The sequence below is a fragment of the Microchirus variegatus genome (assembly GCF_963457635.1).
Source record: "Microchirus variegatus genome assembly, chromosome: 1".
NCBI classification, from domain to species: Eukaryota; Metazoa; Chordata; class Actinopteri; order Pleuronectiformes; family Soleidae; genus Microchirus; species Microchirus variegatus.
Genome location: NC_139802.1, coordinates 40,938,605 through 40,964,201, shown reverse-complemented (window position 1 = coordinate 40,964,201; position 25,597 = coordinate 40,938,605). Strand labels below are relative to the sequence as shown.

The window sequence follows — 25,597 nt, the reverse complement described above, 5'->3', positions numbered from 1 at the left end:
TACCAGCTCGGTTCAACGCGAACGAACAAGGGACTCAAATTGAGGCACGGAAGCGAGACGCGCGTTTTCAGGCTGGAATTTATATCCAATCAGGAGTTCACGGACAGCGAGTTCCTGAAATGGAGAGAGGCGATGATGGCCGCGAGGATGCAAGTGCCAACTCATGGCCAAGTGGCCAAAAAAGTGCAGTCCATCAAGGACGCGCTGAACTACAAGCTCAGCGACAACGACATCGAGGTCATCGTCAAGGAGAAGGCCCGATTCCGCCAAGCGCCGCTGAATTACGCCATGAAGAAGACCCAGTTGCTCAAAGACAAGGCGGTGGCAGAGGAGAACAGGGACGACGACAGAGTGCGAGCGCTCCTGGACGAGCTGAGCGAGCTCGAGGAAAGGGCGGAAGCCCTCAGCAGACAGAGGACCAAGAACTTTTCCGACGTGCACGACATAAACCAGAGGAAGAGGCGCTGGAACATGTGCGAGTCGCAGAGCGCGCTCGCGGACGACGGACACGGCGCCAAAAGACAACAACAAATGGACCCTTGCGTTCGCAAACGCTGCAAACCCATAATGGTGTCGAACGTCCGGAATTCGTCGGTCCACGCGGCCATTCTCGCTCATCTCGACCAGAAGTACGGCTCCGGGTCGACGCCGGAGAAAAACAAACGGGGACAACGGCACTCTAAAGATAAGCGTGTCGCCAAACCAACCACCCCTGACCTCTCGGGGGACTTGTTTCAAGTCCATGATTTTGACATTAGCAGTGACCTCCAGGTTCTCCACACAGAGGAAAAGCCTCTGACGGTGAAGCTCAACGTGTTACCGGTGAGGGACGACGTCCGCCACAGGTCGCTCAACCTGGACGAGTACAAGAGGAGGAGGGGAATGAGCTAACGTGCTCGGTCCGTTATGGACTCTATAGATCTGAGCTTTGTGTTTTCTTGTTGTGTGTCTGCTTCTTCTCTTATTGAAACAATAATAATAATAATAAGCCAAGCATAGACGAAATAAAGAGGCACAGTTTTTTATTTGTTATTAAAAATGAAGATGGAAATAAAGGTGTTGGGACAAAAGTGAGAAATTGACAAGGCAAGTGTCGACTTTCAGTTTACGTGCCTGAGCAAAAACAATCAATAAAAAAAACTGAAAAAGTGCAGCCAATCCACAAATTTCCAAAATTCTCATACCAAAATTCCTACCAAAAATTTTACCAAAATGGTCAAATTTCCCAATATCTAATTAAAAATGAAGTAAAACATAATGCAGATCTTACAATTTCATTAATTTGCTTTAAAACTTTTATTTAAAAAAATATCACAATTTTTGTTTATTTTTATTTTAATATTTTGTTATATTTCAACTTTTGTCAATTTTCAAAAATGTGATGTTTAAACTTTTGTCTTTTTAAAATAAATAAATAATAATAATGATAACAATAATATATTTTTTATCCTCCAAAATTTTTTTTTTTTTTTTTTTTTTTAAATAAATACATAAATAAATAAATAAATAAATAAATAAATACATAAATAAATAAATGAACGCCTTAGAATTATTTATTTATTCCTGCATTTATTTATTTATTTATGCATTTATTTATTTATTTATTTATTGATATGTAAGGTCTCGTCCTCCATAACCAAGGTTGGGGAACATTTTCAACATTCTCCTGTTGAGGGCAGCATTGCTCCGCTCCGGGTGTTCAGCCTGCCGGAAATTATTTTCAGAAGAAGAATCAGGTTAAACTTCGAGTTGTTTTTAAACTGTCCCTGCTGCTAATTGTGTTCGTATTTTATTTGCAGCACACATTATTTAAACCACACACTATTAGTATTATGATACTATTATTCAGGTTGCACTGCAACAATCCAGGTTTGTTATTGTGACGATGTGATGGACGGAGGGAGAAGACTATCCTCAGATGGAAGAGCTCATGGAAAAGCTTTCGCCTGCACTCCCACCGGTTCTTCACAAGGTAAACACCGGTCTTGTATAAAGTACCTCAAATGGATACTTGAGAGTAAAAGTACAAATATGTTACCATAATGTTTTTTTTTAAATATAATATTACTTCAGTAAAAGTCTTAAAGTATATGACATTTACTGTATCAAAGTAATTGACTGATATAAAATGTGAGGAGTTGGTATTGAGCCATGTTAGCTCTGTGCTAGGTCGAGTTGTCGTTTAACTGGAAGGTTGTGGGTTAAATTTCTGCCTCTGCTACTATATATGTGCCCTTGAGCAAGATACTTAACCCCATGTTGAAGGGTTAGTTTTATTTTATGTGGTAGTAATGACTAACAAAGATAGTTAGTTAGGGGAAATGTAGTGGAGTAAAAGTACACAATTTATTAAGGAAATGTAGTGGCGTAAACGTCGCTAGAAATACAAATAACAGAGTAAAGTATGGATACATGAATTGTGTACTTTTGTACGTGTACTAGTACAGTAACAAAGTATTTGTTACATTACAACACTGATAATACACCAGTGAGCCAACATGTGTGGAAACAGTCAAGCTAGCTTGGGCTAAAAATCATCGTGCTCATTTATTTGAGGTGTTACGGTGTTCAAAGCTTACTTGGAAACAGGGCCGACCCAAGCTTTTATGGGGCCCTAAGCTGAATTTTATTTGGGGGGCCCCTTCCCACCACATCAGTGTAGCGGCTTGACTATTAGCATTTTTCCATCATACATATGTAGTACGGCACAGCACGGTTTGGGTAGTTTTCCATTACGATAGCTGCAAGAAAATGCTGTGATGTATTAACTAAACGATGCTTCCATTGTGTTTCATATGCATCAGCTGAGTTCTGGCACAGCACTCCTGTTAAAAAGGTCAGTAGCATCATTTTGTTGACTGGTCATTTCTTGGATAACTGTTGTGATCTGTCATGTTGCGACAATTTTCCTGAAGGTTATCAGTCTCTTCTCATATGAGCCCGAGTTTGTCAACACTTAAGCTGGTAAATTTGGGTTGCAACCAACAGAAATGTTGATTTGAACCTTGTAATAATGATGCGCTCAAATGTCTTGTTTTGTCCAGAAACCAAAATGATTAAATTTTTATTATTTCTGGATCAAAGGACCCAGAAAATTATTAATTTACACATTTAAGAAGCTGACGTATCAGAGAAGTTTATGCTGCACTTATTCCGGATTGACACAAACCCTTTTATGGTCATCGTGATTCTTCTTTATCTTCCTATTTTACACAACTGTAAACTGTGTATCTCTTGATTTTATATGGATAATAAAAAGCAAGGCATTTGTTAATTAAATGAAATTAAAACAAAAATTCAACATGAGGAGTTTATCATGTCATTAATAAACTTAATGGACTCCTTCTCAGGAAAACGGTGGCCCTGCACAGAACAGTGTTTTAACCAGCTTCAGGGTGGACGCCACAGCGAAACAAAACAGCCGTTTTGACTCTGAGGTGAGATGGATCCTGGATTATAATCCGTATTTGCTCTGTGTTTGTGTTTTGATGGGTTTTATGGGGATAAATCCATGCAAATCTGATGCCCGTGAGTGAACTGGAAAAACAGCTTTTCATTCAAAAACTATTTTATTAACATAACATTTATTAACATTTTATTAGGCACTGCAGTTAATGATTATTTCTCTATTAATGTGTTTCTTTGGTCTATAAAATGTCAGAAATTGTTGGAAAATATTCACGCGTTTCTCAAATATTTTAGTTTGAATGATTTCTTTGTCAAACGGAGCAATGAAACCAGAACATTTTAATTTCACATTTTAAGAAGCTGAAAAATCAGAAATCTTGTCCTCTGTGGTTTTGCATAAGTTCCCTGTGAAGGACCTGAGTGGTTCCACCGTCCAGAGGCAGAGGAGAGAGCTGCAGCTGCTGATGTCCGAGCTGAAGGACCGGGAGCGAGAGCTCAACAACATGGCCGCCTCCCATCACGAGCAGCTCTACGTCTGGGAACGAGATCGTCAGAAGGTGCTGAGCCTGGAACAGAGGTGTTCCTGTTTAGACGGTGAGGGCAGCACATAAACCTCAAAGATAGCATCGTGATTTAAAGGGTCAGTTTCTCCAGTTACGTGCCATGTTTTCCCGAGTTTGGAAAAAGCGACTGGATGATGTACAGATAACTAAATTTGCATGATATTAAAATGTTATAATGAGATTATTAATCAATAACAACACATTTCCTGCTCAGTTTCCTTGTAATAATTAGTCTCTAGACCACAATTTAGTCCCTTCATTTCCTCTGTTACATACATCAGCGCCACGCTGATCAATTTTAGCCATAATGTGATCAAAAATGCGTCTTTTCTTTCTTCTCTGTTCTTTTGTACCTGCAGAAGGGTTGCAGAAGCGTAACGAGATGATCAGAGCCCTGACGAAGCATGTGTGGGCACTGGAAAACAGAGGAAAGGAGGTCCAGAAGGAGCTGAGCGTAGCCCGAGCACAGCTCCATGAGCTCGAACAGAAAGAGCAGCACATCAGCCAAAAATGTCAAGATTTTGAGGTACCAGTGCCACGTGAACGCACAGAGTGAGAGTATAGAAGCGTATCGTGGACCTGGGTTGCTCAGATGGGCCACAATCAAAGCCTAGAGGAGCATTATATCCTCAAGAGTATAGGTTTTTACTGTATTATTATATTTAAAAAAACCTGCTTACTTTACCTTTAAGATACACATGTTATCTTGGTTATCTCTGTCTTTATGATTTATAATGTCTCTGTCTCTGGTGTTCTTTCAGGACAAGAACCAGAGTCTGAACTCCACACTAATGTCTCTGTCCAGTCAGTTTGGGTCTCTGCAGGTCAGGGATGAAGAACTTGGTTCCATGCTCAAACTTAAGGTACACAAGCAGATTATTAACAGTATCTCTTTTTTATCAAGCATAAAATAAAGGACCTTGTATCGTACGTATGTTGTTATTTGGTGTTGGGACGGTCGAGTTATGTTGTGTCGGTGCATGTTTTGGCACGTGACTTTCCTCTCATTCAGGATAAAGATCTGACTGAGGCATCAAGTCATATAGTGGATCTCTCTGGGCGTCTGCGAGACCTGGAGACATCGCTAACAGACGGTCGCTCAAGGGAAAACAAGCTTCAGAGAGACGTAGATGACAAAAAACTCTGTTACAAAGAAGCGAAACGCGAAGTCACCTCCCTTAAAGGTACGTTCAGTCATATCATTTCAGCTATAGGACAGCGTGTGTTAGATACTCCAGTCAGACAATGCAACGTTTGTGATTCCCCTACACGCTTAGAAATAAGGGTTCCAAAAGGGTCCTTCTACAAGGGCTGAGGTTCTACCTGGAAATGTGCTTCTGAAAAACCCTTTCCCTTTTCAAGGGTTCTTGGTAACACTAATTCCAGTAAGAACCATTTTGATCCAAAGAACCCTTTAAAACCCCTTTCCTGAATGAAGGGTTTTAAAAGGGTTCTTGATGGAACCCTCCAAGTGGAGCCAAAAAGGGTTCTCCTATGAGGACAAGCCAAAGAACTTTATGTGGTTCTACTTAGCACTTTAATCTCTAAGCGTGTACCCCACACCTTCCTGGCTTCAGAATCTGGGTGAAAGTTTCTGGCTGTTTTTTTTACTTTCTCATCTTAATTCTGATCACAAGTGCAGTATATAAGTATGATTGTTCACATCCTGGCTGCATCTTCTGTGACCGGATCTCACATCATCGTCACTCTAAAATGTACAGTACGCGATATTTTCACCGGCGTCATGTTTTTGTTGTTGTGTTTTTCAGAGCAGCTGCAGCAGCAAATAACGCAGAGCAGCGCTCAAAGAGAGGAGATCATCCGTCTCAAACAGGAGCTCCAGCTGCTTCACAGAGATCTGGCTTTGTCAGGTACATCGCACTACACCAACTGACATAGTTGCAATACACTATGATATAATATATATACAGTGCATACACCGGCCAGTTTATTAGGTACATGGAACACCTTAATAAGTGGCATACCAGTGTATATCACTAATAAAAATGTGACATAAAATTAATTTAAAGCCTGAATATGTGACCTATAAACACACACCCACAGGATGTCCATATAAGGAGTTGTGTATTATTATGCACCTGCGTAATAGACGTGTGCTACTGACCTCTTGGCCAGGCCACCCTTAAATCGTAAATGAGATCTCGGTCTCAAAGGATCTTTCAAAGAATCATTCCTACTCGGATAAGTGCAGCTTTTACATATTTTTTTTTTCACCAGGAGAGAGCGACACCTGGAAAGACGACCTGTTGGAACTGGCCCACTCTAAACAGGAGCGCACCATGTCTGAGCTCCGCTGCCAGCGACAGGTACGAATCCCAGCTGTGGCTCTAAAGCGACATAATAAAAACGTGCGATTTAAATACCTCCTCTGTTGTCGAGTCACAGCTTTGGAGAGTCAACCTTCCTCATTCTTGCCGCTCACGCCGCCGCCGTCGTTGTTGTTGTCATCGGAGGAGTGTTTCTGGTTTGGCAGCATACCTGACGGTGCTTCTGGGTCACTGTCATGACATTTTATTGACGGTTCAGAGCTACGACACACACACACACAGCAGAACCAAGCTTGATTTAAAACAATCCCAATTCCAAAATTGAAGCCTAAACGGTAATTAAATACAATAAAAATGGTCTTCTTCCTTTAGCTTCTTCCTTTAAGGTTTGACACAGCAGAACGTCTGCCTCCATCTCCTCCTATTTCTCATGTCCTCTTCTGTTACTCCAAGAATTCCAGACTGAGATTCCAGAAAAAGGAACATTTTTGATCATTTTGTGGTTTTGACACTGTAGAGCCTGTATCTCCATCCCTGTCAACATCCGACAAAATATGGCAAATGTTCGATAAGCCAAGCCTGGGACAACTTCCCAGTCCATTGAGGTGTTGCTCCAAAACTCATTAGCCAATTAGCAGCTTCCCTGGCCCACAAACAAAAAACCACGGCACAAAGTGAACAAGCAAGGAAGCACAAAGAACAAGTGTATTTTAAACAATAAAATACAATATTTTTGAATGATTAAAGTATTGATACAAATCTAATTCCATAAAAGAAAAGGAAAGTCATTTTCCTTGTGACCGAGCATCACAAAAATGTGAGCCTGTGTGTGTGTGTGTCAAATGACTTTCTTTACAAAACGAAATGTTGTTGTTGTCGTCGTTCTAGGTATGTGAAAATCAGAGGAATGACCTGCAGCTGCTGCAGCTGAACCTGGAAAGTGCCCGGGAAAGTCTGAGGGAGAAAACCAAACACGCGCTACTGGAAAGGTGATCACAATCATCATCCATCCATCCATTATCTACCGCTTTATCCTACACATGAGGGTCGCGGAGAGTGCTGTGCCGATCTCAGCTGATACAGGGCACATACTGTAGTCGGGGTCACAAAAACCATTCACTCTCACAGTCAATTTAGAGTGTCCAGTTCACCTAATCCCCAAATCTGCATGTTTTTGGTCTGTGGGAGGAAGCTGGAGAACCTGGAGAAAACACACACACACACACACACACACACACAGGGAGAACATGCAAACTCCATGCAGAAAGACAAGAGCGCTAACCACTGCACCAACCTTGTGGCCGAACACGAGTATCATTACTGTAAATTCTGTGGCTGTACACTCAATACTGGAGAAACTATTAGAGAGAAGAGAGTGTTTTGACACATGAACACTGGGAAGTGTTGGTTTGTTCCACGGCGCCAGTGCAAGTGATGCCGACCCGCTATTAAAGGCTTCTTGCCCGCGTTTGTGTTCCCCAGTCAGGAGGAGTTAACGTGGAACCGCGGGGTCAGCCGCTCGCCTCCATCGTTCACAGTGAAGAACTCGGCGCCCGGACATGAAACGTCCACTTTACCTGGAGCAACGACCAGAGAACGACCAGTGAACAATGACCGGGGAATGTTCTCGTCACACGTGATCGATGTAAGGCAAAATACTTTTAATATACGGACAAAGGGTTGACGTCAATTCTACACTACTGTTCAAAAGTTTGGGGTCACCTATACAATTTCTCTGTGTTTTACATTAAAAGTCACACTTTTATTTATCAAAAGAGAGAAAATATAGAAATAATGATTTTGATTACAAATAATTATTTTGCCCTTTCGTAAAGAACCAGCGAAACTGTTTTCAGCTGTGCTAACATCATTGCACAAGGGTTTTCAATGGTTTTTTAATCATCCAATAGCCTTCTAACGCGATTAGCAAACACAATGTACCATTAGAACAGTGGAAATGTGCCTCTATACACCTATGTACATATTCCATTAAAAACCAGACGTTTGCGGCTAGAATAGTCGTTTACCACATTAACAATGTATATTGTATTCAACTATATGATGAGTGCTCAGTTATACCCTTATACTGTACTATTTACTAACATGATAGGACAGGAGAATTTTAGAGGAGCTGCCGTCATTAATGACGTCATCATCTGGCCGCATTTTATCCGACTTCCTGCCGATCGCTGACGTCACAGCATTCCCTCTCTTTACTCACCAGCCCTAAATCTCACTCCAGCAGTTCATCATCAACAGCCTTTCATTACAGGGCCGTGACGATCCTCTGTCCAGCAGTTTCCTGCAGCAGCTGTGCGATGAAATCATGCCCCACAGTTTGAGAGCCCACCGCTTTTCGCACAACAGTGACCCTGCTGATGCGAGCTGTGACCCTTACCCCCAGAAGTTCCAGTCACCCCGGCACCATCACCATCAAAACCCTCGTAGCTCGACACTAAAGGTAGGCAAGTTTCATCATCGTTCCACCTTTGTGTTTGAGGGCGTGGCCACAAGACATCACAGCATTTTTTTTTGTTTTCTTTCCACAGGACAGTGAAACCACACCTAACGCCTGCCCTCAACCTGGTGCCAGTCGGCCAAGCGGATGCCTGCACACAAACTGAGGGAGAGATGATTTTCAGTGGAAACTTCAGCATTTACCAAAGTCATATTATGCACTGAATCAAATATTAAATCAGATTTTTTTTCCCCCCCTTTCATTAAATCAGTATTATTACATTTAAATGAATGTCATTGCCAAATGTTGAACAATTCTGCCTCAGGAAAAAAGGATGAAGTGTTTAAATCACAGACTATCATAACTGTGTATAACTTTTATACATGTTTTGTTTTTAATGTATCTGTTTTTTTAATATTTGTATGATTTTCTAACATAAATGAACTGTGTAAAAAAAAAAAAAATGTAAATGCAGTATTGTTTTTTTAAAGGATGTGTTGTGTGAAGTGGGTGAGATGTGAAACCAGTCCTACTGGGCTGTTGAGTGGTGTGTCCTTTTATCGTTTTTCCAGTTTCACTCCCTGCACATTTACCTGCTGGTGACTCAGTTGAACTGTGGAGCGCTGGTAAGACTCACATCACTGCTCTTTGTGATAAAATATATACATACAATCTTTATTTTTTACACTCATCGCTGATTTTCTGCGTGTTTTTCCGTCTTTGCCGTGCGTATTTACGCATTTCGGACGACGTTGGAGCGCTTTTACGCGCGACAGAATTGGACTATTTCACTCCCCCCGGTCAGCGTTGTTGGAAATGATTGGTGTGTTATTTTGAAGAAGAAACGCTTCTAGATGACATGCGCGCGGCTGGAGGACATTTAGTTGACATCAGGTGAGGAAATAAGGACTGGCACTGCTCTGACTCGTCGTCTGTGTCGGCGGCTACAGAAAACAAAATGAGCAAACCAAAGAACAAAAGTGACAATAAGACGGAAAAAGCGTTGGCAGCTGAGAAGGAGCAGTTTGGGAAACAGCAGGTAAGTCATTTTTCTTGTTGTATAGCAAAAATAAACAATCTTCCTAAACCACATTCCTAAAGATGACTGTTTTAAGTCAACAGCTCCTTTATGTCACTATATATAACCAGCCATGATCATTTTATGTTGTAGCTTATCAGTGAATATCAAACAAATGCTTCTTTTTTTTTAACAAATTTATCTTAAAAGTATATACATATTATTTATTTATATTTATGTAAACGTACGTCTTTGTACAACCATAACATTTAAACAGTCAATGTCATGGTTTTTTTGGTGTATGTGTAGTTGTGTGTTAGAGTGATTACAACCTCAGCCATCGATCTGATGTTGATGACTATGTGTTATGTGTGTTGAGTTGTGTTTGTGACCTCGTGCTTGTTTGTTTGTTTGTTTGTGTGTTTTACTTCATTTCTTTCAGCTCCACAGCATCAGCAAAACCATCACTTCAGGTGAAACGCCTCCCAAGGAGAAATATGTGCGCAGTATCCTTTTTGACACTATTTCAGACAATACTTCTGTATATCGTAGTCTAGAAACAAGTCTTTAGGCTCCATGAGATAAAGTCGTGGCAACTGATTGAGTTGATGCTGAGATTCTTCTCTTAAAGTCTAACATGTAAAACCCCATGGTTATGTGAAAGAAAGACAAAACCATGGCATCACCAAAGTCAGTATCTGCTGGTGGGGATAACAACTTGATAGAATTTCATGTCTATCATCATCCTGTACACTCTTAGAAATAAGGGTTCCAAAAGGGTCCTTCTACAAGGGCTGAGGTTCTACCTGGAACCATTTGCTTCTGAAAACCCCTTTTTCAAGGGTTCTTGGTAACACTTATGGTTCCAGTAAGAACCATTTTGATCCAGAGAACCCTTTAAAACCCCTTTCCTGAATAAAGGGTTTTAAAAGGGTTCTTGGTGAAATCCTTTTGGATTTAGGTTCTACTTGGAGCCAAAAAGGGTTCTCCTATGAGGACGAGCCGAATAACCTTATATGGTTCTACTTAGCACTTTTATTTCTAAAAGTATAGTTGCTAGGATAATAATCCAAACCTTAAAGTGTTGATGCCCTCAAAGGTCTCGTTTTGGCAGTTTCTTGTCACATAGGTGCAAATGAAGCAGAATTCATTGGTGACCATAATAGTTAGCAATACATTTAGTCAATCTGACACTGAATAGAAACGCTCCCTGACCTTTATAGGGAATTATGGGCTGATTTTCCACCACAGTGGTGCCACAGAATTCCCTTAACGGCTGTGAAGATATCATCATGGGAAGTCATAAGGAGGGCGGAGCCGCCACCTTCTGGTCCTACGCGCTGAACCTGCCGCTGTCCAGCAACTCCATGGTCAGCTGGAAGTTCTGCTACGTGCTGCACAAACTGCTCAGGGATGGACACAGAAATGCAAGTTCAAACCCTCCACATCACCCCTCCCCTCCCCCCGTTCCCCACTATGTTCCACTTCCACACCGGGGAAGTGTAATCTCACCGTGTGTCCGTCTGACTCCACAGGCTGTTGCAGATTCTTACAGACGCTGTCGCAACGTGAAAGACATGGGTATCCTCTGGGTGAGTATCCAAAACTTGTGAGACATCGTCTTCATCTTCTGTCAAGCAAAACTATCAGACCTGACTGAGAGAGCGTTTGTGCTCTCTGTTTGAGCTTTTGTCATTTGATCTATTGTACTGCGTATTGTGACTGTTTCCAGGGAAACCTGCACGATCGATATGGCCACATTGTCGCCTTGTCGGCCAAGTTCCTCTGCCACAAATTGGAATTTCATGCCAAGGTAATCATTTTCTATTATTCATCTGTCTTCTTGATAAATGAAAAAATGCATGACAAACATGAACACAAACCTTCCATTTGCACAGCACAAGGTGATCCCAGGCAACCTGGAAGCCAGCGATGAGACTCTGGACAAGGAAGCAGGAACTGACATGACCAAAGTGTAAGTTTATCTCAGCTTTCATGTTCTGCTGCTGCTGCTGTTGTTGAGACGCTGCCGTGACGACGCAGTGCTTCTCATGAATGATGTTGTTCTGACACCAAATTCTTGTCATCTTATAGGCTCGACATGACACAAGAGCTGTTGGACTACTTGGATGCTGGACTGAAGATGTCTGAGACCGGTTAGTTAGTTAATGGTCTATATTGCTGGTGGAAAAAATACTAAAATACTCTTTTCAAGTGAAAGTATTATATATATATTATGTATATATATTATATTACTTTCAACTCACCAACAACAACAGTACAGCCAAAATATTTGCATTAGAAAAAATATTTTGCAGACTGCAAATCATGTTTATGTTTTGAAATCATGTTTTGGCATGTGGCGCCACCTACAGCCGTCTATCAATCATTGCAGTCAGTAGAGTCTCAGCTGCCGAGCAACCACGGGTTGCCAGTCACGTCAAAAAAACGAAACCTATAAGACCTCTGTATTTTGAATTTGAACGTAGTAACCGTTTTTGGCCACATTCTTACATATGGCACCTTTAAACATAGTAATGGAAAAAATCAGCCAAAATGCTCCGTGTTCTAAGAGTCGATGTTTTTTTTGCTTGTGTGAAGTTCTCCGTCAGCTCGACACCAACGGCGCCAAATCGACAACTCCAGCCGGAAGGTGCAGACTGACGCCTCTGATTCCCCTCATCCTGGACTGCAGTTTCCTCTACCACTTCTCCGTCCTGCTCATGTTCAAACTTCACAGCCGTGAGTGACTACACAGCCAACACTCTCTAACTGTACATCCTCATCCGGTCAAACCTCTCTGCGTTTAGAGAGAGAGAGAGTTAACCGCGTCCTCTGCTTCACAGGCATCCCCCCGGACGTTCTGCTAGGTCATCGGGAGCGTTTCCGCGATCTGTTTATGAGGTAGGTGATGTCAAGAGGGAAGGGAGATTTTTATCACGAGGCCATGAATCCATTACAGCGAGTGTTGTGACCAGTGATAACGTTATGGTCAGACAGCGAGTGTTGTAACCAGTGATAGCATCTACCGATCACAGCCAACATTTATTCACTTCTTCTTGGTCCCATTGTGGACATTTCCTGAAAATTTCATCCAAATCTGTCCGTGACTTTTCGAGTTATGTTGCCAAATAACAGACAAACAAACTCCGGCGAAAACGATAACATCTCTCATATCCTTTCATATAAATCCCTTCTGCCCTTGAGGACTTCACTTTAACACAGAATAAGAGTATTATTAGCTCTGTTTTACATCACTAATATGGGATGCATTTTCTCCTGCAGCCTCTCACAGTTCTTCAACAGAGCCAGGGAGATGGAGTTCTTCAAAAGTGTCATCCAGATCCCGGATCTCCCCGACGTAAGTACAGCAACAGCTTCCTCCACATGTAAAGTATGTGTTTCAATCAGATAATGCTGTTTAATAATGTTGTTTATCATAAATCCTTGCAGGCTCCACCAAACTTCCTTCGCGCGGCTGCTTTTGCGGAGTATAAGAGGCCAGTGGTGGTGGTTCCCAACGAGGAGGAGGAGGTGGAGGAGGTGGAGCCACAGCCGGAGTTAAGGGAAGCACCACAGATGGCGCAGGTAAAGGACGCGCTCCTTGCGTTTCTCCTCCGTCTTTTGTGTCGGTGTGTTGGTGGGATGGATAACGTGTGGTTTGTTTCTCACAGCAGTACTATCTGCTCAGCCAAATGGCAGCACCTGATGCTTCGCTGGAGCAGAGAGACACCGAGAATGAGAGCATGAGGAAGGAGCTGGAGGTGCTCAAACCAGAGCTGCAAATCATCAAGAATGAGGTCAGCTGAGCCACTGGGACACTTGAGTTCTGGAGTCAAGTGCTTAAAGCGGAACTAGACCGGAAGTTCCAATTAACGCTGTTTTTTAGTGTGTTTCTGCGTCATTACCTTGTTTACGAAGCCCTGAAGTTTCGAAACAAACAGTTCAGCCACTGCTGAGAACGCTGTGCTGTATTGTAATCTCGGGCTCAGCGAGATCTCTGAAAATCCCGTTATAGTTACGTAAACAGCGGTTCTCCGGAACAGCCGATCATCCTGTTCCGGGCACTAGTCCGGGCACATCCGGTTGCATACATTGAACCTCAGAAGAAGAATAACGTCCGTTGTGGAGGTGTTTCACGAGCGACAGTGTCTTCTGACTCTGGGTCTGACTCCGGTTCAAAGTCATAAAGGGACTGCGGCGGGGAGTCGTGAAGAAGCTATTTTTAAACACTGTTAAAACAATGTTTTGATAATGAGTAGCAGTGCATCCACCGTTCCAGAGGGGGGAGCTGCGCTTCTGAGAGTGGGTGTGCTGATATGTCACTTGAGATATTTGAGTCTCAAATCTCGCGGCTGGGAAACACCGTCAGAAAAGAGGATTTCTATCGGCTCGTTTACAGCAACTAGGAGGTTTTTGACCATAAAAACAACTTAATGTATGTAAGTAGACCTCCATAACTAACATATATGTGCAACAGGACCACTCTATGGGACCTTGAAAATACTTAAAAATACAAAATACTGGAGACACAGATCCAGACAGAACCTGCAAAACAGTAACTTGTGCGATACACAAGATCCACAATAGTATGACTAGATACATGAATTTTCTCTCTTTTTGTCGTCTTGCGAACTCCAAACATCCAAATCCTTGTTCCTCCTCTCCTCAGGCTCAGAGGTGCGTGACCGAGTTGAAGGGTCAGGTGAATCGTCTGGAGGCCGAAGTGGAGGAGCAGCGCAGCCACAAGCAAATGGCCATGGTGGAGAACGAGCACCTGCGCATGGAAGTGGGCGCTTTGCGGAACGCGAACATCGTCAATGTCGGGGCACAGATTGGGTTCAAGGAAGCCGACAGTGAGTGTGCAGTTGTGCGTGAAGACAGATGAGTGACGCAAATGTTGAAGAACATCTGTAAAAAGGGAGTTTGGGGGTCTTCTTTATCTCGCTTTATCTTTCTTTGCAGCCAGAGCTCACGCCGCTGAGGTTCGTTTCACGCAGCTCAAAGAGAGACACGCAGAGCTGGTTACCAGTCACGCTGACTTGATGAAGAAGGTAAACTGCACCGTTCATCGCCAGTCGCTTCTGGCGCAACTTCATCAACAGTGTTCTGTCCAGAGTTGTTGTTGTTGCAAACTCTCGTTCTGTGTGTCCGTGTGCAGAATGCAGAAACGGTGAAGGTGCTGACCGGCACCAAACAAAGCCACGGCGATTTACTGAGAGCCAACAAGCAGGTGGAAAGCGAGCTGGAGAACCTGCGGAGGGAGAAGCATAACACGGTAAGACCTCTGCGACACCTGAAAGCACCACCACAAGTGTTTCTAAACCTTATTTTTCAATGTGGAAGTAATTAGAGATTAGAGTCTTAGGGGTGACTACACCTAACTACTGACTGGAAATAATGACGTCTACTTACACTCTTAGAAGGGCTTATAAGGGTTCCAAATGGGTTCTTCTACATGAGCTGAGGTTGGAACCATTTGCTTCTGAAAAACCCTTTCCCGAAGTAAGAACCATTTTGATCTGGAGAACCCTTTAAAACCCATTTCCTGAATTAAGGGTTTTAAAAGGGTTCTTGCTGGAACCCCCAGTATGGGTTCTTTGTAGAAACCTCTCATGGGGGGTTCTGGATAGAACCTTACACACACAGTTCTTGGTATAACCCTTTATGTTGGGTTCTAGGTAGAACACTCCAAAAGGGTCTACCTGGAGCCAAAATGGGTTCTCCTACACTCTTAGAAATAAAAGTGCTAAGTAGAACCATACAAGGTTCTTCCGCTTGTCCTCATTGGAGAACCCTTTTTGGCTCCAGGCAGAACCTTTTTAAAACTATTTATTCAGGAAAGGGGTTTTAAAGGGCTCTCTGGATCAAAATGGTTCTTACTGGAACCATTAGTGTTACCAAGAACCCTTGAAAAACCCTTTCTTCGGGAAAAGGTTTTTCAGAAGCAAATGGTTCCAGGTAGAACCTCAGCCCTTGTTCCTTTTGGAACCCCTATTTCTAAGAGTGTAGGGCTGAAGACGGACACTCGAGAAGCAGTTCTGACCCATTTCAGACTGGTTTGTGTTTGTAGAAGAAGACAGACCCTCGTGAACCATAAATCTAACGACTCCACTTTTCCACTCAGATGAATCATCAGCAGCAGGAGAACGAGCGCCTCAACAAAGAACTGCTGGAACAACGAGCTGAGCTGGCCCTCCTTCGCAGTACACTGGAAAATAGGGAGAAGGTGCGTATGTGGCTGCTTTTAGAAGTAGGGCCTTTGTTTTTTTTAACATTATCTGGATGGGCTCTCTGTCAAAATGCCCAAAAGTCACACAGGTGAAACCAATGAGGGGCAGGGTTAGCAATCTCGACGGAGAGGAAATCACATCAGGCTCTGAAAACAGAGGGAGAAGATGAGTACAAAATAAAACAGGAAGTGCATGACAAGACTGACTTGGTGGTCAGTAACAAGCAGCAAAAACTTCTCCAGACTCACTCCAGAATTGAATTGAATTGAATGGATATTGATTCATTGGACACACACACAGACAGAGAACAGAGACACACATAGACAACACAGTCTCCAGTGTTCCTCTGCAGATCGGTTAATGAGATAATGGCAAATACTCATGTTGTTCCTGTTCGTCCTGTTTATGAAACATTCAAAAGCATCAGGTCCCTCACGATGATGAGTCATCCAACACTACAGTAACTGAGGATGAATCACGGTGTAGAATAATTCAATGTCCGACACGCAAGTGTCCATAACGACTCAAGTCCTTGGTCTGTTGTGTCCCATATGATGTTTCGAGGCAATCGGTCAATGTGTGGCAAAGTTATAGGGCACTTCCTGTTTTGCTTCGAAATGGCAGCCAAATTTAAAAAGGCCGACTTCCTTTCGGGTCAAGTTTGTGTCCATAGACGTGTTCGAGGCCGGTCTCTCGTGTCATGTATAAAGCGTGGAGGCGTATGCCGAACTTCCTGTTTTCATGGCGAATGGTCGAAATTCAAAAACCAAAAAACGCAGATGGTTGCCGTGGCCACGCCCTATTGGATGGATGGAAGCGCGCTCAGACGAGTTTGCGCATTTACATAGGGTGCAAATCGCCAAAGTGGACGCCAAAATCCAAATTGGTCGACTTCGTGTTGCGTTGAGGCAATTGTTACAGTTGACTTTTTTGTTCGTCTTGGTCTATAACATCTTCCCACCGAGTTACGGGAAATTCAGTGGAACTCAATTTTGCCTCTGTCAGACCTGACCTCCATGCAAGGTTTCAATGCACGTTGTATAGGATACATTGAAAAATAACAACATATTAAGAAGTTTTCTGAGTTTTCCTGCATCCATATTTTATTTCCCTTGGTCTCTGTCTTTCTGCAGGAAGGCTCTCAGGCGAGCAGCAGCTTGGCAGCTCTGCAGGCAGAGCGCGACGTGCTCCTGCGCTCCGCCACAGAGAGGAACGCCGAGGTGTCGTCGCTGAGGCAGCAGGCGCAGCAGCAGCAGGGCTCCGTGGACCTGGAGAGGGACCGATGCCACCGAGAGCTGGAGGCGCTGAGAGCTCAGCTGCAGCAGCAGGTAATACAGGCAACACACACACACACAATAGACACAACATCATAGGCTGTGTTCCAGATATGCAGCAAAGCAAACCACGAAGTAAGGATCAGAAGTTTCAAAAGTAGTAGTAATAATAATGACAATAACAATAATGATTCTATCTGTACTTTACTGTACATCTGTTTTCCACAGCTGGCCATCAACGCAGAGCAGAAGCTGGAGATCGATAGGCTGAGGCGAGAGCTGGACTCAACACGAGCAGACCTGGCGCGCGCCAACAACTTACTGCAGACCAAAGAAATGGTAAGAGTCCGTTTTCCCTCGCATTTTTATCATATCCGCTCCTCTTGAGACGCAGCACGCGCTCATAGCTGCTTTCTGTTCCCCAGAGCGGTTCTCAAATGAGCAGCGCGCTAGCGGGGATGCACGCGGAGAAGGACTCGTTGCTGCGGTCGGTCAGGGAGCAGGAGGCAGAGCTGAACTCCCTCAGACAACAAGCTCAGCTCCACCACAGCTCACTGGAGCAGGAGAGGCAGAGGAGCAACATGGAGTTGGGGAGTTTGCACGCCCAGTTACAGCAACAGGTACAGTGCTGTGTTTATGTTGTGAATATCTCAGTGGTCAGTTAAGATAAGATGATAATTTATTAGTCCCACAACCAAGTGGCAACCAGTTGTGACGTCATACATACAAACGGGGGATAAAACCACATACTATATGATACTACTTATCTCCTTTACCTCTAAATGGGAACATTTTTTTTTTTTTTTTAATTATTGAAGAAGACCCAAAACTAGACCATCAAGTGAAATGTAGGCTCATCTGTCCAAGGGCTTCCATTCAAACGGACTTCTTTGTGCATCCTGCAGTATTTCCCCCCCTGGTGGATATTGATTATATTGTTACTACTTATTTTTACTGATGCGACTGACCCTACAAAACAGAAGACTTCATCCTCTTTTTTCTATACACTATGGGTCACAGCAGTGCATATAGTAAAAAAAAAGAAAAAAAGTGGAGGTAATAAACCGTAATTTAATTTAATGCAATGTTTTTTAATTAATTAATTAATTAAATAAATAAATCATTAAATCATTAAATAAATAATTAATTACATTTAACAACCATAACCAAACATTTTTTTATTTTATTTTTTTTTAATTTAAAAATATTTAAAAATATTAAATATTAACATGATAGAAAATATAAATAATAAATACCATGTAAAAGAGTGTAATCAGAATAATGTACATCATGATTCAAACCGTGAGATGGGGGGGTTTCATCTCGTAGTGGTGTCAGACCATATTCTCACTACCCTACACCACAGTGTAGTATAGTAGTATTTGTTATATAGTATAGTAGTTTTATATTTTCAGGACAGTTAGTAATAAATTCATAAATTCTGCCTTGCCGTTAATTTAGTCATTGTGTGTTTGTATGCTGCGTGTGAAAACAGGCCTGTCGTGAAGGAGAACTGGCCCAGAAGCTGCAGGACGAGCAGTTCTGTCTGCTCCAGTGTGCCGTGGTGGAGGCTGAGGGCATCATACTGGACGCTGTGGCCAAACTGGACGACCCTATTCACGTTCGCTGCATCAGTTCGCCTGGTACACACACATGCTTTAAATTCCTTTGTCTTAACTTCTAAAGACCATGCCCTTCACTTTGATGAATAGAATAACGGTTTCAAAATACAGAAAAGCCTACATTTTACACACTGTACCTTTAATGTCTTTATCTGCTCATAAGCACATGTACTACTTACATCCCCATGATAACTACCCCTTCTTGTTTTTCAGACTATTTGGTGAACCGAGCTGAAATCACTCTGGGCTCGATAGACAAAATGCAACAGAGCCACCTGGTTTACCTGGGAAACAGGAACGGTAAGTTGTGTTGACGTCGTGTGTGTGTGTGTGTTCTCAGCTTTGATTGTCGTGTTGACCTTCCATGATCAGATCGGATCTGACGCTTCTCTCTCGTCTTTTTCCTTAGATGCCAGTGGTTTGTTAAGATCTGTCACGCAGTTTTCCCACCTTGCCGCCGACACCATCGTCAATGGAGCGGCCACATCACACTCGGCTCCCACTGACCAGGCTGACCGTGAGAGACACTCACTTTTTAATTTTAATTCATTAATTATTTTTTTTTATTTTTTTATGTAATTATTTATTTATTGTATTTATTTAATTAATTAATTAATTAATTAATTAATTAATTAATTATTGTATTTATTTAATTAATGAATTATTTATTTATTTAATTAATTAATTATTTATTTATTTAATTAATTAATTATTTATTTAATTATTTAATTATTTAATCATTTAATTAATTAATGGTGCATTATGTAATAAATCTAAAGCAACTGGCCATGAAATCCTCTCCTAAAAGACCTCGGTATTTTGAATTTCAGTGTCGTAACAGTTTTTGGCCTCATTCTTACATATGGCGCCTTTAAGGAAAGGCACAATGCATATTAATAAACATTAAAATGTAAGGCTAAATTCCACCCGTTGACCCCGAATGAAAATACATTCAGGGAAACAAATAGATAGAGGAGGATATGGGTCTAAAAGTCTAAATACTTCATGCTCAACGACAGTAAAACACTGCATGTTCCGTCTCCGTCTCACACAGGTTTAACTGACAGCTGTCGGGATTGCGCCAACAACTGCCTTCAGTTCTTGAAGGATCTGAAGATTCAGGCCAGTCTACAGAGAGCGGACCCTTCTGCCGTACGCTACACTGTCCAACGCATCCTCGCTTTGGGGCAGGTGAGTCGCAGGGAGTGGCTGATAACACACAAACGAGTGACTGGATACTTGTAAAGCAGTTGTTTTCAGTGTAACTGAATCATTAGAATCAGTTAATTACAAAGATTTGTTCAGTATTTCCTCCATCACTCACTCTGTGATGGGTTTTTTTGGGGTAGGATTTGCGCCCCAAAGGTCAGGATGTGCTAAAAGAAGAGCTGGGGAACATGGTGGACAGAGAGATGATCGCTACATCCACTGCCATAGAGGAGGCTGTGCTGCGCATGGACGTAAGGACACACACAGACACACACGTACAAACACAGATACACACACCAAATGTGATGGACACAACCATCTGATGCTTCTGTTTCTTTCTTTTTCCTTTTCTTATACAGGAGATTTTAAATCAGGCAAAGAAAGACACGTCAGGTGTTAAGCTGGAGGTCAATCAGGGGTAAAATAAAGGCTTTGTTTGTTTAAAAAAAAAAAAAAAAATTCTTCATTGTCTTTTTTTAAATCTTTGTTTTCTCGCTGTTTGATCGCAGTATCCTGGGATCCTGCTCTGACCTGATGAAGGTAAAAACGCTGTCCAGTTTTTGATCATCTCCTGTGACCACATGATCATTTTTCCAACACTTCATTTGAATTTCTCTCTCTCTCTCTCTGCAGGCTGTTCATATGCTGGTGACGGCTGCGACTGACTTACAGAAAGACATCGTGGAAGGAGGCAGGGTGAGTTTCACATCTTCTCATCAAACTTTTTATTTACATAATTCTAAAATAATATTATAGTGGAAACGTATGTTGTTATTATAAAAAAAATATATACATTGTATTCAAGTAGAATGTGACATAAATGTGGATAAGTGTACATGACTGGGATGACAATGAAATGTTCTGCTTATTAAAAATATTTCTAAGAAGTCGTAAATGAACTGTAGATTCATTCATACGTATTTGATCTGGTTAAAGCTAAAGAATTAAATTGAATAATCATGTAAAATTGTTTTTTTGTTTTTTTTTCCTGCAGGGAGCAGCATCTGTCACTGACTTTTACGCCAAAAACTCTCGCTGGACAGAGGGACTCATATCTGCGTCAAAGGCTGTGGGCTGGGGCGCCACGCAGCTGCTGTAAGTACCAACGACCATATATACTGTGTATATATATATATATAATGTATTCATATATAAATCAAATTTATCTTACTGTGTAATATTTACTTTTCTCATTTAAAAAATAAATAAATATATATATATATATATATATACAAACACTCTGGATGTATTTGTACAAGACTGTTGCTGAATGTCATACTGTGCGATGACATTGTCCGTGTTCACCTCTCTGCCGTCAGAGACTCCGCCGACCGGGTCGTGGGTGAGAATGGAACGTACGAGGAGCTCATCGCTTGTTCACATGAGATCGCCGCGAGTACTGCACAGCTGGTTGCTGCCTCCAAGGTACAGTCAAGTCAACGCCTCCTGTAAGATGCTGTGTGGAAGAGCAGTCTCTTCTGTAGCAGCTGGTCCTGGTGCTGCTTGGATATTTGTTCATTGGGGTCACTAGGGTCACTAGTGCAGTGCCTGTAGGAAGTATGTGTTCCTATAGTGGGAGCTGAAGAAGATGTTTCAGTTATGGTGATGCATGATAAGGAACATTATGCCCTCATTAGGCACAACACAAATTTTGGCAATTTTTATTAGCATTAGCTTAGCTAGCTGTTTTGTGGCCGTCGGCCACAATTTGTTGTTGTTGTGCCTAATGAGGTTGCACAGTGTTCGTATTATGTTAGCCTTAACGTTAGCCCTACGCTAATGCTAATCGTAGCCTCGATCACTCCCACCTCCCCACGCTCCAGACAGCGCAGCTGCTGCTGATGAGCCGCTGCCTGCCTGGTGTAAGCGTGATAAATCGGCGAAAATTAAAATTCCTCCAAAGGAATTGAAAATCAAGGATGCACACCATCGGGCCATGCTAAAACCATATCCAAAGTCTTAAGTTGATCTGACTAACGGTCAGCGAGATATGCCTGTCACAGACAGACACACAGACACAACTTGCTTTGTAGATAGATGAGAGGGCAGCGAATCATCCAGCTACATCCTAAAATTATCCACAAGCTAATTATTGCTGATGTGATTGACCTTTATTTCAGGTGAAGGCCGATCGCAACAATAAGAAGCTCAACACGCTGCAGCACGCCTCGCGACATGTGAACGACATGGCCGCCGTGGTGGTCACCTCCACCAAACATGGACAGCAGCAGATCTCCAACCATGGTGAGAGAAGGACACAGATGTTTTATTGCTAACACTAACTGTAAAGGCTCTAAATTCAATCACAAAATCACCCAAGTTAGCTCCACGTCAGGTGGAAACATTGGGCTAAAATAAAGTTTAGTGCCATATTATGGGACACCACAACATGACTAAAAATATAAAATATTGATTAGAGAATCTTTAACCTTGATGTTCTCACAGGTATGATGGATTTCTCGGGCATGTCTCTGATCAAGCTGAAAAAAGAAGAAATGGAAGCTCAGGTGAGTCTCAATAATAAGTCTAATATAGACATCGTGCAATCAAGATTAGGTCAACATTATATTATAACATATAATTATAATGATTAAATTCAATTATTATAATAATAAGCACAAAATAACACAAAAATGAGTGCACAGGTATTAGCCATTATGATCATAAGGAGCCCATATACATTGAAGTAGAGAAGGTATGGGTTGTCAATCGATTAAAAGAAATTAACTGATGAATTGCTAATAATTAATTAATTGGGATTAATCGTGAAAATAAACCTGAAGCTTATAACAGATATTTATTTATGTAAAATCATGGAATGAATGTAGAATCAACACAAAAAGTGAAGTACAAATTGTCTCAAGACGAGACCTGTTTCCTGTTGCCAGAGCCAGGCTTATTTGTGGGGATACACTCTTAGAAATAAGGGTTCCAAAAGGGTTCTTCTACAAGGGCTGAGGTTCTACCTGGAACCATTTGCTTCTGAAAAACCCTTTCCCGAAGAAAAGGTTCTTGGTGGAACCTTTATGAAAAGGTTCTACCTGGAGCCAAAAAGGGTTCTCCTATGAGGACAAGCCAAAGAACCTTATATGGTTCTACTTAGCACTTTTATTTCTAAGGGTGTTGAACCCTACTCGATGATTGTAGGTCTGTGGTTAACGCTGAGATTCTTCTCCCTGAACGTCTCAGGTGAAGGTGCTGCAGCTGGAGAGCCAGCTGGAGCAGGAGCGAGTCCGCCTGGGCGAGCTCAGGAAGAGGCACTACGAGCTCGGCCCTCCTGGGGACGGCGGTGCCGACGTGCCGACGGAGTCGACCGATAGCTTCCCTCCGCCGCCGCCGCCCACTCTGCTGGACTCCACGCCGGTGCCGCCGTCCTTCGCACAAACGCAGCCCTACCTCAACACTCAGAGCTTTGGGCAAAGCAATCCGTTCGCCGTGACTCCAACACCAACAAACACTTACACACAGGCCCAAAACTACACACCGTCTCAGTCCATGACACCATCTCAATCCTACAAACCTCCTCAATCCTTCACACCATCTCAACCCTACACACCTCCTCAATCCTACACACCTCCTCAATCCTTCACACCATCTCAACCCTACACACCTCCTCAATCCTACACACCTCCTCAACCCTACACACCATCTCAACCCTTCACACCCTCTCAATCCTACACGTCCCAGTCCTACACACCACCACAGTCCTACACACCCTCCCACCCCTACACCCCAGCTCAGTCTTTCACACCAAACCCATCCCAAAGTTCCACTAAACCTCAGCCTTATTCGCCGTCACAGCCCTCGTCACACACAGCACCTGCTCCTCAGGCTGCTCCTCCTCCTCCTCCTCAGGCGACCCAGCAGAGCAGCAGCATCACCGACACGGTCAGAACCACCTCTAGGAGGCCAAACATCTTCACCAAATCTGGCAATTTGCTCAAGAACGCGGTGAGTGCCCACTCCCATGTGTGTCCCATATTCGTCTTGCGTGTACAGGATAAAGTGGATCGTGTGACTTCATGAGTCTCTTTCTTTTTCCCCCCATCATAGTTCAAACGTGGTGAAACTGGGACGGGGGAATCCTGAGGAGAGTGACTGACGAGATGATTTTTACTTCCACATACTGTTTAAATCATACACTCTTTCTCTGGTTTTGGCTCTGTGTTTTACATGATGTTGTACATTCTTAGAAATAAGGGTTCCAAAAGGGTCCTTCTAAAAGGGCTGAGGTTCTACCTGGAACCATTTGCTTCTGAAAAACCCTTTCCCGAAGAAAGGGTTTTTCAAGGGTTCTTGGTAACACTAATGCTAAAACCCCTTTCCTGAATGAATTGTTTTAAAAGGGTTCTTGGGGGAACCCTCCAAAGGGTTCTCCTATGAGGACAAACCGAAGAACCTTATATGGTTCTACTTAGCACTTTTATTTCTAAGAGTGTATTTTCCAGCTTATCTCTATAACTCAAAGTATCTGTAAGTAAAAGATTAATTTGGTCACACTGCCAACACGTTCTCTTGTGCACTAAGCCTGATGCTGTAAACAGAAGAAAAAAATATTAAAGATCGGAACATTATCTAATGTCACTGAGTGTTTTTGCACTTTTCCTCCCCTTTTGCATCATTATATTCTCGCCACACGGTTAGCGTAGTGGTTAGCACTCTAACCTTTGCAAGCAAGAAGACCCGGGGTTAGTGACCCGGTCAGAACAAGGGCCTTTCTGCATGCTCTCCCTGTATGGGTACGGGTTTTCCAACAGTCAGATGTTGTTCTGAGAACTCTGAATATTTCTGCACAAAATTGATTTATAGCTTCTTCTTTGCATAATACATTTTACATGACAAACATAACCTTTGAACTGGCAGACAGACACATGTATTGATTGTTAGTGGAAACACATAAACTCTGTTCTTTGGTACTTCTATCTGTTAAATTAAGGTTAAAGTGATTCAGCAAAATATATTTTTTCAAATACTGATCCCCCCCACTAAATACTAATAAATTCCCACAAAATATTAATTTGTTCCCACTGAATACTAAGTTGTTCCAAATTAGTATTTCGTGCAAACAAATTACTATTTTGTGCAAACAAATTACTATTTTGTGGGAACTAATTAGTTTTTGTGGGAACTAATTACTATTTTGTGCGAACAAATTACTATTTTGTGGGAGGAAATTAATATTTTGTGGGAATTAATTACTATTTCGTGTGAACTAATTAGTAAATTAGTATTTTGTGGGAACGAATGAGCATTTCATGGTAACAAATTAGTATTTTGTGGGAACTAATTAGTATTTTGTGGGAACTAATTAGTATTTTGTGGGAACTAATTACTATTTTGTGCGAACAAATTACTAATTTGTGGGAACAAATTAATATTTTGTGGGAATTAATTACTATTTTGTGTGAACTTATTAGTAAATTAGTATTTTGTGGGAATGAATGAGCATTTCCTGGGAACAAATTACTATTTTGTGCGAACTAATTAGTATTTGGTGAGAACGAATTAGTATGTTGTGCAAACA

At 42.1% G+C, this 25,597-nt stretch overlaps 2 protein-coding genes across 2 annotated transcripts; both read left to right on the top strand.

Annotated features, from left to right (window-relative positions):
• Positions 1–3,522: 3,522 nt before the first annotated feature.
• On the top strand, positions 3,523–8,883 carry ccdc62 (coiled-coil domain containing 62; the record flags this gene model as incomplete). Its single annotated transcript, XM_083907092.1, has 11 exons — positions 3,523–3,528; positions 3,810–4,002; positions 4,331–4,497; positions 4,733–4,834; positions 4,984–5,155; positions 5,741–5,842; positions 6,210–6,340; positions 7,148–7,248; positions 7,742–7,904; positions 8,502–8,720; positions 8,809–8,883. The coding sequence occupies 11 exons, from the start codon at positions 3,523–3,525 to the stop codon at positions 8,881–8,883; spliced, it is 1,431 nt and encodes a 476-aa protein (XP_083763218.1).
• A 792-nt stretch (positions 8,884–9,675) lies between these two features.
• hip1r (huntingtin interacting protein 1 related) lies at positions 9,676–24,237 on the top strand (the record flags this gene model as incomplete). The annotated part of the gene is made up of 33 exons (XM_083906977.1): positions 9,676–9,756; positions 10,178–10,241; positions 11,020–11,162; positions 11,271–11,327; positions 11,468–11,548; positions 11,634–11,710; positions 11,830–11,891; positions 12,337–12,477; positions 12,582–12,639; positions 13,021–13,096; positions 13,189–13,323; positions 13,413–13,535; positions 14,408–14,591; positions 14,701–14,789; positions 14,897–15,013; positions 15,863–15,964; positions 17,102–17,296; positions 17,471–17,581; positions 17,668–17,862; positions 18,738–18,885; positions 19,078–19,164; positions 19,274–19,381; positions 19,919–20,055; positions 20,214–20,324; positions 20,433–20,491; positions 20,583–20,613; positions 20,707–20,769; positions 21,068–21,168; positions 21,393–21,498; positions 22,194–22,317; positions 22,519–22,580; positions 23,263–24,024; positions 24,127–24,237. 33 exons carry the CDS (start codon positions 9,676–9,678, stop codon positions 24,160–24,162), a joined length of 4,026 nt encoding a protein of 1,341 aa, XP_083763103.1. The 3' UTR covers positions 24,163–24,237.
• Positions 24,238–25,597: the final 1,360 nt, after the last annotated feature.